We start from the raw sequence: 10,601 nt of genomic DNA, 5'->3' as shown, positions 1-10,601 counted from the left end.
TATATAAATAAATATAAACCAACTAAAAAGATGTGCAAGTATATGATTTAAAAATATGTGAAAAAATTAATATTTCAAAAATGAATTAGTAGACAAATATATGAACGTTACATTATTATTTGACTTTTGATGCAAAGATACAAGTAGTCGAGAGGCCTAATTGCAGAATTGTACAAACTTAATTTTTACAAGACATTAAAACATTCTTTTTTGGTCGAATACACTTGTGGAACAAACGCCTAGTGATATGACGTCACAAAGTGGTGTGGCATATACAAGATAGTATAATAAATAAACATGGAAGCTGATTTAAAAATGAACTCAAAAGTCAAGTACTTATTCAATCTAGAATTCCAATCTAGAAAAATCACGCACATCTCAATATGCCTTAATATGTAATATTAAAAAGAACTTATATTTAATACACTTAAATCTCAATGGGATTTACAACAATCGCCTTTCTCTTGTCTTCTTTATTATTGTTGTCCTCTTCTTGTTGCTGCAAATCATCCTGCCCTCTGATTCTGATGTTATGTTTTTCCTTGTATTCGTTTATCTCGATTCCTTTTTTCGTTACCTGGTCGTTTAAAGCGTCTATCACTTTCATCAACTGAAAACACATTTAAATATTATCATGTGTTCTGCTCTAAGAGGGGACAATAGGTATGATCAATGCGATGTTGCAAATTCTTTGAAGCGTTTTTTAACTAGTCAGTTTGTAAAATTCTTTCTTCTAATTGATCCATCAAATGCTTCAAAGCATTTATAGCAAAACTTTGACTACAGCCAATAATGTCACCTGTTCTTTGTTTGTTACCAGAGCAGGCATCACGTCTTCCACCGTACGCTCACATAGAAGTCCGCCAATCATCCTGAAGCACTTCCTCTTGGGATCCACATTCTTTAACGTGTCGATAACAATTCTAAAACATTAGTTATATTGGTTAGTTGTATTAGTGGGATGGCGACAAGTCGCGTGTTCTTGTACTAGATGATCCTTGTCTCTCATTGTCGATCGAATTTCGCCAAGTTAAAAAACGCTCTCCTCGCGTTCGCAGAAGCATTTTCGATTGTCAAAAGGAGAAAAAGGCAAGTATATAGGTTATGTAGACTCATACTTATGTTCGTTCAATTCCATCTCCATCTCGGACAGTTTATTTGCCAGCATTCTCTGCTCATTTCGGAGCGACTGGAACTCCGTCAATATTTCCTCAGCGGTTTTCTCTCTTTTTGACGGCGTCTTCGCCGGTTTTTTTTCACTGGCCATATTAGGAATCTCGACCACGAAAGTTCCACTACGACGATATTCGGACAACGTTGGACAACGTCGTCGACGGCGGACGGGATAGGAGACAGATACAGGACCACAGCAGGACAGCTGCTGTGCGGGTGTTGGGTTTTCTATCCTGTTTCTAGGGAATTTGTAAAGATTGTCATTTCAGTTACCTATCTTTTTTTGCGAAAAGGGCAGCCAACTTGAATCTAAATGACTTTTCGAAATTTCCTAAAGACCAAAGAAAATATAAGAACTGTCACGAGCCATTTTGAAGTCTGAGCCATCATCGTCTGAGCAGCTGTGCGCAGGATAATTGTTCGTTTCATTTCTGCGAAATGTCAACGTTCGCGGCCACGCGTGCTGCATAGAGTGCGGTTTTGTGAGATTGACAATCGGACGACGACGTCTGGCCACATTGAGCCGACGTGAACGCAGGCTTGCGAAACGTCGTTGTCGTTGTCATCGCGAGTGGTGGTGTGAAACTGATCAGTCGCGGGGGGAACAAAGAGTCTGCGATCTGAACGCCTTTTATTAACCTTGACTCGCTCGTCAACAACGGTGAGTATTCCATCGACGAACATAGTTACTTCGAAAAGTTTTTCGCATGATATTTAAAAAAAAAGGAGAACTGTTCTCGAACGTTGATTAATCCGCGAGATATATCACACACATACCACACACACACACACACACACACACACACGCGCGTACGCGCGCGCGCGCGCGCGCACACACACACACACACACACACACACACACACGAGATGCTTGCAACGCAGTACAGTGATATGCGTTACGATCCGTGTCATCACGCTTTTAGCTCTGGATCTCGCATTTCCTTTATGTGTGTGTACACATGTATATATATATATATATATGTACACATGTAGTTATATAGAGAAATGTTAAATTCATGAGGAATATTCTGGCGATATTTAAAAATGTAGACACCATATTTAAACGTCGTTTGGCACGTGAGTGGCTCACAATAAATGGCTGTGATTTCAGATTTTGTGAGCTGCTGAAGATGGTGATATATGTGCAATAGGAATTTTCCACAAGAGTACTTATCTGAACCTCTGATGAAAGACTCAAGGCTATTGAAATTATAGCCATGTATTGTCGTGATAAAGAATTGACCGAATTAGCCATGTAAAGACACTTTAAGATGTGCTTGGATTATATCAATAATTTGTATTGTGTATATCCTGTTAGTACTTACGTATGTATATTTATCTTTTTCCTCTGATAGATAATTTTCTTTATGAGTCATTGTTTTCTTTTGTGCTTACTGTTTCAGTATACATTACGTGGCAAATTTAAGTGAGACAAAATGAGTGGTGAAAGTACAGAAGAAAATCAGCATCTACCTCTGGTCCTTGAAGAGATAAATCTTGCTTCATTGCGACCTGTATTCCCAGATACAAGCAAACGATGTGTAGATGTATGGACAGAGAAGATGAATAAGGGAGTATTAACAAATATTAACTTTAGAGAATACTGGCGACTTTGGGTTCCAAAAATATACACTCCAGAGCTTAACGGCAACTGTCTAGAATGGATTATTGACGAAGACACAGCAAACAGAATGCTTTTGAGACCTTTGGAGGAATTTATCTGTGGTGGTGATCCACAGGTGATTCTCAAAGAGCTTACTAAGATGGATAATCCACCAACTATATGTGGCAGAATGTTCAAGATGGGTGAACCAACCTACAGTTGCAGGGAGTGTGGTATGGACTCTACGTGCGTTCTCTGTGTCGACTGTTTCAAGCAGTCAGCTCATCGAAATCATAAGTACAAAATGGGCACATCCAATGGAGGCGGATGCTGTGACTGCGGTGACACAGAAGCCTGGAAAAATGAGCCATTCTGTGAAACGCATGTTGTAGGAACCCTGACGAAGGAGTCTCGTGGTAATAAACTGCCTGGTGATATTGCGGAGAGAGCGGTAGTGACTTTCGAAGCATTATTGGATTATTGTTACGAACTGCTGACTTTGAGGTTCATTGTATCATTACCACCGAGTCTCAGCATTAAAGACACAGCATCAGCATCTTATCCGTATGCGTTCGATCAGTTGGATATTTTCGATACTTACTGCACTGTGCTCTTCAACGATGAGCATCATACCTTTGATCAGGTAATAAACATGCTCATGCGCGTTCTCAAATGTTCGCAGAAAGAAGCTATTGAATATGTGACTGGTGTTGACAGAGAAGGTAGAACCGTGATAAAATGCTCAGGATTTAAACCATGCACTGACTTGAAAGGTGAGGTAGAGAAATTCACGTATAGGCATAGCAATCGACCACTCAAGGTACTCGTTCTTCATAGTCATGTAGTCGCCCATCAGACATTTGCTATAAGACTGCTCAAATGGTTGCAGCAATTCATAAGTCATTGTGAGGGTTTTCGTGTCCTGTTTAGCAACATCGCTCTGAACACGAAACTGCCTGATCAGTCAGTTGTTCAGGGCATACTCACAAGAGATTCGCAACTGTGGAAATCCGCCAGAACAGCATGGCACAGGTTATTCATATACGGAATGCTCATGGAATATGAGAGTAAAAAAGCGCTCTCTATTGTATTTACTAATAATTATGGATCTGTTATGAAGGATTTCATTAAGGACGATCACGATCATTCATTCTCGATCGTTTCACTCTCTGTTCAGTTGTTCACCGTGCCAACTCTGGCACATTTGCTCATCGCAAAGCATGAGGCTCTGTTCAACTTGTTAACCACGTTTATGTCCGAAAGCTCCCGACGATGTAACGCTGCTGGAAAATTTGAGTTTGAGAGGAACATGCCACACCATAACTTCAAGCGGGCGCAGTTCATACTTTACGACCTTCGATATCTGCTAAGTGCAAAACCAGAAGAATGGACAGATGATCTGAGACGTGGCTTCTTGCAAGGTCTTTCGCTACTGTTCAATCTCTTTTCCAACATGCAATGCATGGACGCAGTACGTCGACAAGAAGGACAGCATATGGAATACGAGCCTGAATGGGAATCAGCGTTCAATCTGCACATAAAACTGTCGCCAGTCATTACATTGGCCTTGGAATGGTGCAGTTCGGACCGAGTTGTACTGATCAAGTCCTTCGGATCTCTTCTGAAAAAACTACATGAACAGCAGGCAAATGAGCAACCGCCAAGCCAAGTGCGAGAGCTAGCGAATCATAGCGCAACATGCCTGCAATACGATGTGGCATCCGAACCAGTTTCTATCCATCTACCACTCTCAAGATTCCTCGCCGGTCTATTCTTGCATCTGGAAAAATACAATTTACACTTTCATTCGTCTGAATTTAACAATTCAATGAAACCGACTCCTGAACAGATCATCGATCCCGTATTGACGGCACAGGCCATGATTTCACAGGTGCACGCGGGCATGTGGCGGCGGAATGGTTACTCCTTGCTGAATCAACTATATTTTTATCACAATGTCAAATGCCGTAGCGAGATGTTGGATCGAGATATCGTTTTATTGCAGGTTGGCGCGTCGCTGATAGAAAGCAACGAATTCTTGATTCATGTCTTAAACAGGTTTAATCTCCTTAATTGGGTACAACCAGACTTCGAGGTAAATGCCTTAAAAAATCCAGAGGAAGATAGGCTGCGGCAGACGATCAATCTAGTGGAGGAGTTTTTGGGCTTACTCATCACAATCATTGGCGAAAGATATGTTCCCGGAGTTGGTCAGGTGACCACAGATGATCGTCTCAAAAAGGAAATTATACAGCAATTGTGCATAAAACCGCTCTCGCATTCTGAACTGAGCAAGACGTTACCGGAGGATGTTATGCACAATGTTCAGATCGAATTGGAAAGAATAATACGCGAAGTAGCAACGTTCAAGAAACCAGTACATACATCGACAAAGGGTGTGTACGAACTCAATCCGCACTTGTATTCGGAATACAATGTGTTCTTTTATCATTATACGAAGGAAGAACACAGCAAGTCCGAGGAAGTCCAACGGAAGCGGCGGAAAGCTCAAGGAGAGTTGGAATGTTGTCCACCGCCGAAGCTGCCTAGACTAACGGAGTCCTTCAGTTTGGTAGCGAATCTATTGCAGTGCGACGTTATGCTTCACATCATGCAGACTGTTCTGGAACGCGCACTTAATTTCATAGCTAGGAGTTTCTCCGAGCCACAGGTGCACAAAGTATTGTATTTGATCGGCTATGCTTTACAGGAACAGGAATCCGGCTACTATCCTTTCCTTGCGTTTCCCGAGCGAGCAGCGAAATGGAAGATCTACAAGTTGCTGGAAAATCTGACCAGTAGTCCGCGCATGGAAGCTCACAAGGATTTACTTACGTGGGTTTTAGCCAAATATCGCCAGGTCGCCAGTTTGTCTGGGAAAGAGACCAGTCCGGCGCCTCTTCAGTTCGAGCAGCAGCAACAGCAAGCAGGCGATGATGTTAACATCAACAAAAAAACGGATAAGGAATGGCGAACAAAAATGGCAGCTCAGAAACGTGCCAAGATCATGGCACAAATGGCAGCAATGCAGAAGCATTTCATGAAGAAGAATGCTACTTTATTTGATGTAGCAAGTGTGGAAGTCAAAATAACAGGCGCTCGTTGTGGCTCGGCCATGGATTTAACGGAGACCTCTTCTCAGGAAGGTAATCCTGCTCAGGAAGGTATTGCCGTCGGTTTTAATCAGACTAATAGGCAGTGTGAACAGAAAATGTACACTTGCATTCTATGCCAAGAGGATCAGGCAGTGACGGAAACTGGTTCGGCAATGGTATTGGCTGCGTTTGTTCAGCAATCCACCGTGTTGTGCCAATGTCGTGACGATTTTCAAGAGCCCGATCCGTTGTACCTGTCAGCGAAATTGGGCGTGTCACCACACACGAGCACATGTGGCCACGTGATGCACGCTCGCTGCTGGCAAGATTATGTCGACAACGTACTCGCTAAGGAAAACCGGCGACCCTATAGATCACGACAACAGGCTAGTTTTGACGCAGAGAATCATGAATATCTTTGTCCATTATGTGAATGTCTCAGCAACACCGTTCTCCTGCTTGTACCACCCTTAGGAATATTGCAACCAACTCCGGAACCTCAGCCGAATATCACTTTCGAGACGTGGATGAAGGTAATGGCACTCACGTTAGATTGCAAACCGAACAGGAAATTTGGCATGGAGAGGGACGAGGATACATTGGAGGATGAAAAGATAATCAATCCTATGAAAGTCCTTCGTCAAGAGATTGGATGTGCTTGGGAGCCATTTCAAGCGCAGTATTCGCGATCTGGACCACACCTCGCACGAAGGATGGAGGCTATGATTAACATGTACGCTTCACTTTTTGCAAAAACTACATACAAGGGATTTGGTAGTATCGATGGCGATTCGAAGGTGCCTTTGTTAGCCTGGAAATCAGTAGCATACACAATTCATGCGATAGAATTCCTGTTGCGGGATATGAACAAGCCATTGCTAGGTTCCATGACCTCTCGACAAAGCGACAGTCTCAAGAGCCTCGTGCGATTATCAGCTCTCTTGGGTGCGAGTTTTTCGAACCGTGCAAACCTCTGGTCGCAGCGCCATCAAATCAAAACTTATGCAGCGTCATTGTTGACGATGTTGATAGAGGCACCATCTACTGGACCTAGCATCTTCGATATCGATCCATTCGGCGTACTAGTACCGCTTATTAATTCATTGCCGAGCATATTTCACACGAAGGAATACGAGACGGCCCCAAATCCGCCACCTATCATTACGGGCGATGTGTTTGATTCCCATATGCTCAAGCTCGTATTCCTGTGTCACATAGCAAAAATTCTGTATACATCTGACTTCGCCGACGTAATGGAACTAGATAGTAACGAGATGGAGGACGATGATAACGAAGATGAAAATATTGAAACCAAAATGGACTTTGCCCTATTCCACATTCTGGGTGTGCATTATGACAAGCAGAAAGCCAGTGACGTATGGCGACGAGTAGAATCTGCCTGTCGACCCTTCCTCCGATGTTGCGCTATCTATTTTCATTACGTGACCGATGTGCCACCGCTAAGTGAATTGACGGAGGTGCATGGTGATACATACGAAAAACTCTGCCAATACCTGGGATTACCCACTACCTGCGACGCTTTGATCTACTCTCATCTAGAGACCTCCCTGAAGCTGCTGGCTGTATGGCGAAGACATTCTACCATCTGGAATCACATGTCAGGCGAAAGGAAGTTGACGATTATCAAGGATCCATTGAAGGTGAACAAGCTGATAGATTTGCCAGAGGATTATAGTGAACTCATCAACTCGATATCCCAGTTCACTTGTCCGAACAGAGACCGGGAAGACTCACGTAATCCGACGATGTGCCTGGTCTGCGGCGAGATGCTGTGCTCGCAGAGCTACTGTTGCCAGATAGATTTCAATAAGACAACGGTAGGCGCGTGCACGTTCCACGCGAATAAATGCGGCTACGGCGTCGGTATATTTCTACGTGTACGTGAATGTGAGATTCTTTTCCTGCGTACGCCTAATCGCGGTTCTTTCCTTTGTCCGCCGTATCTCGATGAGTATGGCGAGACGGATCAGGGTTTACGGCGCGGTAATCCATTGCATCTCTGCCATGAGAAGTACCAGCGGCTGCACCGCTTATGGCTTGGTCATGGAATCCACGAGTCCGTCACCCGGGCGTTCGAACAATCCTCAAACAACCTGTTGCCGACCCAGTGGCAGCATCTATAACTCCATGAGATTCCCTATGGTGCCACAGATCTGACGTTTAGACAAAAAAAGAAAAAAAAAATGTAAGCAAAGATTTTATTCTTACGCTTAAGCGAACGTAGCAGCCTAAATATTGATTGTTAATCGTCCACAGTTCGATCCGCGTTTGCAAAAAATTGACAAAATTAATTTATTCGGCACGCATCAAAGTATGGCTTTATATATTTAAAAATAATATTGGATATGTTCTCTCTCTCTCTCTCTCTCTCCCTCTCTTTCTATCTCTCCTCACCCCCTTCTTTCTCCTGTTTCACTATGTGTTGCAATTGCCTTTTTAAAGAATTTATCGGTATTTCGCGATTTCAGAATTTACAAAATTTCTATTTTAAAATATTTTTGAAGTTAACAAAATTTTTATTATCTGTTAAAATTATCTGTTACATAAATTAAGATACGGCTCTATTTACATATTTATTCACAAAAATTGTTGCATACGTATTTTGTTGCTTGTAAATGTATAAGTTCGTGACTAACATGATGTTCAGTACTTGACCAAATCGTTTGTTTTTTCTTTTTTTTTTTTGTAAAAATTTTGGAATTTTCTGCGCGTACAAACGACTAAGCCTTTTGTATCACTCCGAAGACCTAGAACAATGAGCAAAAAGGCGACAGTCATCCACATAATCACCGTGTAAAAATCATAGGGTCTTGATATTTTTGTGCATAATAGCATCGTACGACGTATGGGGAAAAAGCAAACGCTATTAAGATTTTTATAATTTTTAGAATTCGCGAATTATTCTAGGTCAACGAGTTCTCCTTTTTTTCTCTCCCACTCTCATCCCCGCTTGACGTTAATTCGTGCGTAGACAAAATGTGAAAAGGAAAAAATGAGATAAAAAAGAAGAATTCGTGATTATCAGATGGAGTAATTTTTAAATATAAATTTCAGTGGTGTGTGAAATAAATAATACGTAATTTAATATTTGTTTCTTTCTCTCTATCTCTATCTCTCGCTAGTTTTTTCTAGAATCTAGACGCTACTGGAAGTGATGTTAACAAATCGCTTCGGGAGATTGAAGCTCTGGCGTCGTATTTGACTATTGACTCGTTTGTTCAATTCATACGATTCAACTGATTCTTACGTACACCTGTAACTGAATATAGAAAATATTTTTAGGATTATTGTTATTAGAAGAAGTGTGTAAATATTGAGATTGTAAGATGGGTGAATTTACCGAGTGCTGCTTTCATTTGTGTATACTGCGATTCGCTACAAGAGAACAATTTGTAGTGGTCTGATTATTCTACTATCTATACCATATCAATCTTTAATTTCCTACGTTTCTTTCTCTGTCCCCCTCGTTAGGATCCTCATCTTTGACGCGATGTCACTATTGATAGAAAATCATTGTATCGTCTTTCGCGAAGGTCATCGTCGTGACGAGGGATTATTACAACATTATTGGTTTCATCATTACACCTGGAATTGTTTAAACAAAACTACGATGCCTTGCACCCGGTGTTTCTAGCAATACGCACGAAAGGTTGTGCCGCTGTACATTATTAGATCGCTTAGATAATAATGCAGTGATCAATTAGTTTTGAAGTACTTGTGAAGATACGTATATATTTATATACGAGTTGCATAATTATATTTGTTATGAAGAACAGCATTAATGCGGACGTATACACGTCATTAATTGTACATTGATTTAGATGTATTTTTACTACAACACTGCAGAATGCGGAAATAATGATTTCGAAATGCAGTATAAATTATTTGAATGCTGGATCTTGGAAGATCTTGGTAGATAGATTCTATAATAAATATATCTTTTGGAATTTCAAATGCCGCAGGATCATTTGTATTATTTGAAAGTTCTGATATCGCTAAAATAGTCCTTAAGAATTAAGAATTTATCTTGCGGTTTCATTCTGAAAGAATATTAATCGAAATGGCAAGATGCATTGTCATTGCTTTACATTTACAACATCACATGTTTGTTTTTCCCTCGATTCTTCGAACGTTGCTTGCGAGACGAGAATGTAAGATGCATGGAAAAAGATTGATTTATACAAACTCACGTTATTTATATTCTTTAGAATTCAATAAATTAATCTTGGAGAGAAAAAAGAAAATTATTTTATTATAGATAAAAAAATCTCAATTTAATATAATTTATATATAATTGATTTTTTCCTCAAGAAGAAAAAAATTACTTAAAAAATTTAATGTTTTTATTTCCCTATGATAACTCCGATAAACTTAATTAATGATTAGCTTATCAATAGCTCTATAGTGTTTTCCTAACACAAATAAAATTATCAATATTTTGACTCGTGAAAAAAAATTATATTAGAAATAAAAAGTTTATATGATTAAAAATCTTATTGTAAGATTCAATTTATCAATTTTACACATCCGAAATCTATTTTTTTACACGAGACTTGGACTCAAAACTTTTTTTTCGCTTTATTTTTCATAAATTTGATTGAATTTTAATTAATTTTTTAAAATATAAATATCGAACTGCAATCCATATCTGTAGAAACTAAAGAAAAGGTTTCGATATCAATGTTAAAAGTTATGACCAAAAATGTGAA

The 10,601-nt window shown here is 40.2% G+C and overlaps 2 protein-coding genes across 5 annotated transcripts; one reads left to right on the top strand and one right to left on the bottom strand.

Annotated features, from left to right (window-relative positions):
- Nucleotides 1-96: 96 nt before the first annotated feature.
- Nucleotides 97-1,391, bottom strand: LOC108689769 (probable prefoldin subunit 2). Its single transcript, XM_018196704.1, has 3 exons — nucleotides 1,119-1,391; nucleotides 800-923; nucleotides 97-610 (listed from the first exon to the last, which is right to left on the bottom strand). The coding sequence occupies exons 1-3, from the start codon at nucleotides 1,265-1,267 to the stop codon at nucleotides 428-430; spliced, it is 456 nt and encodes a 151-aa protein (XP_018052193.1). The 5' UTR covers nucleotides 1,268-1,391; the 3' UTR covers nucleotides 97-427.
- An 83-nt stretch (nucleotides 1,392-1,474) lies between these two features.
- Nucleotides 1,475-10,136, top strand: LOC108689768 (E3 ubiquitin-protein ligase UBR2). 4 transcript variants are annotated; one of them, XR_001931847.1, is made up of 4 exons: nucleotides 1,475-1,834; nucleotides 2,285-2,498; nucleotides 2,577-8,077; nucleotides 9,364-10,136. XR_001931847.1 is itself a non-coding variant. In XM_018196703.1 (4 exons), the coding sequence occupies exons 3-4, from the start codon at nucleotides 2,610-2,612 to the stop codon at nucleotides 8,013-8,015; spliced, it is 5,346 nt and encodes a 1,781-aa protein (XP_018052192.1). In that variant the 5' UTR covers nucleotides 1,475-1,834; nucleotides 2,285-2,498; nucleotides 2,577-2,609; the 3' UTR covers nucleotides 8,016-8,211. The 4 variants fall into 4 exon arrangements, 3 of the variants coding, with proteins under 3 accessions (XP_018052192.1, XP_018052191.1, XP_018052190.1); XM_018196703.1 differs by lacking the exon at nucleotides 9,364-10,136 and having other exon boundaries at nucleotides 2,577-7,532; nucleotides 7,593-8,211; XM_018196702.1 differs by lacking the exon at nucleotides 9,364-10,136 and having other exon boundaries at nucleotides 2,285-2,486; nucleotides 2,577-8,211.
- Nucleotides 10,137-10,601: the final 465 nt, after the last annotated feature.

Source organism: Atta colombica, unplaced genomic scaffold (assembly GCF_001594045.1).
Source record: "Atta colombica isolate Treedump-2 unplaced genomic scaffold, Acol1.0 scaffold276, whole genome shotgun sequence".
NCBI classification, from domain to species: domain Eukaryota; kingdom Metazoa; phylum Arthropoda; class Insecta; order Hymenoptera; family Formicidae; genus Atta; species Atta colombica.
The sequence above is the reverse complement of the archived record's forward strand: the minus strand, read 5'-3'. Positions and strand labels throughout refer to the sequence as shown.

Excerpts from the sequence above, each read along its gene's own strand:
- LOC108689769 (XM_018196704.1), bottom strand. The coding sequence starts at position 1,267 with ATGGCCAGTGAAAAAAAACCGGCGAAGACGCCGTCAAAAAGAGAGAAA. Across the intron at positions 924-1,118 it reads ATGGAATTGAACGAACATAA|AATTGTTATCGACACGTTAA; the intron begins GTATGAGTCTAC and ends CTAATGTTTTAG. Across the intron at positions 611-799 it reads TGGTAACAAACAAAGAACAG|TTGATGAAAGTGATAGACGC; the intron begins GTGACATTATTG and ends ATGTGTTTTCAG.
- LOC108689768 (XM_018196702.1), top strand. The coding sequence starts at position 2,610 with ATGAGTGGTGAAAGTACAGAAGAAAATCAGCATCTACCTCTGGTCCTT.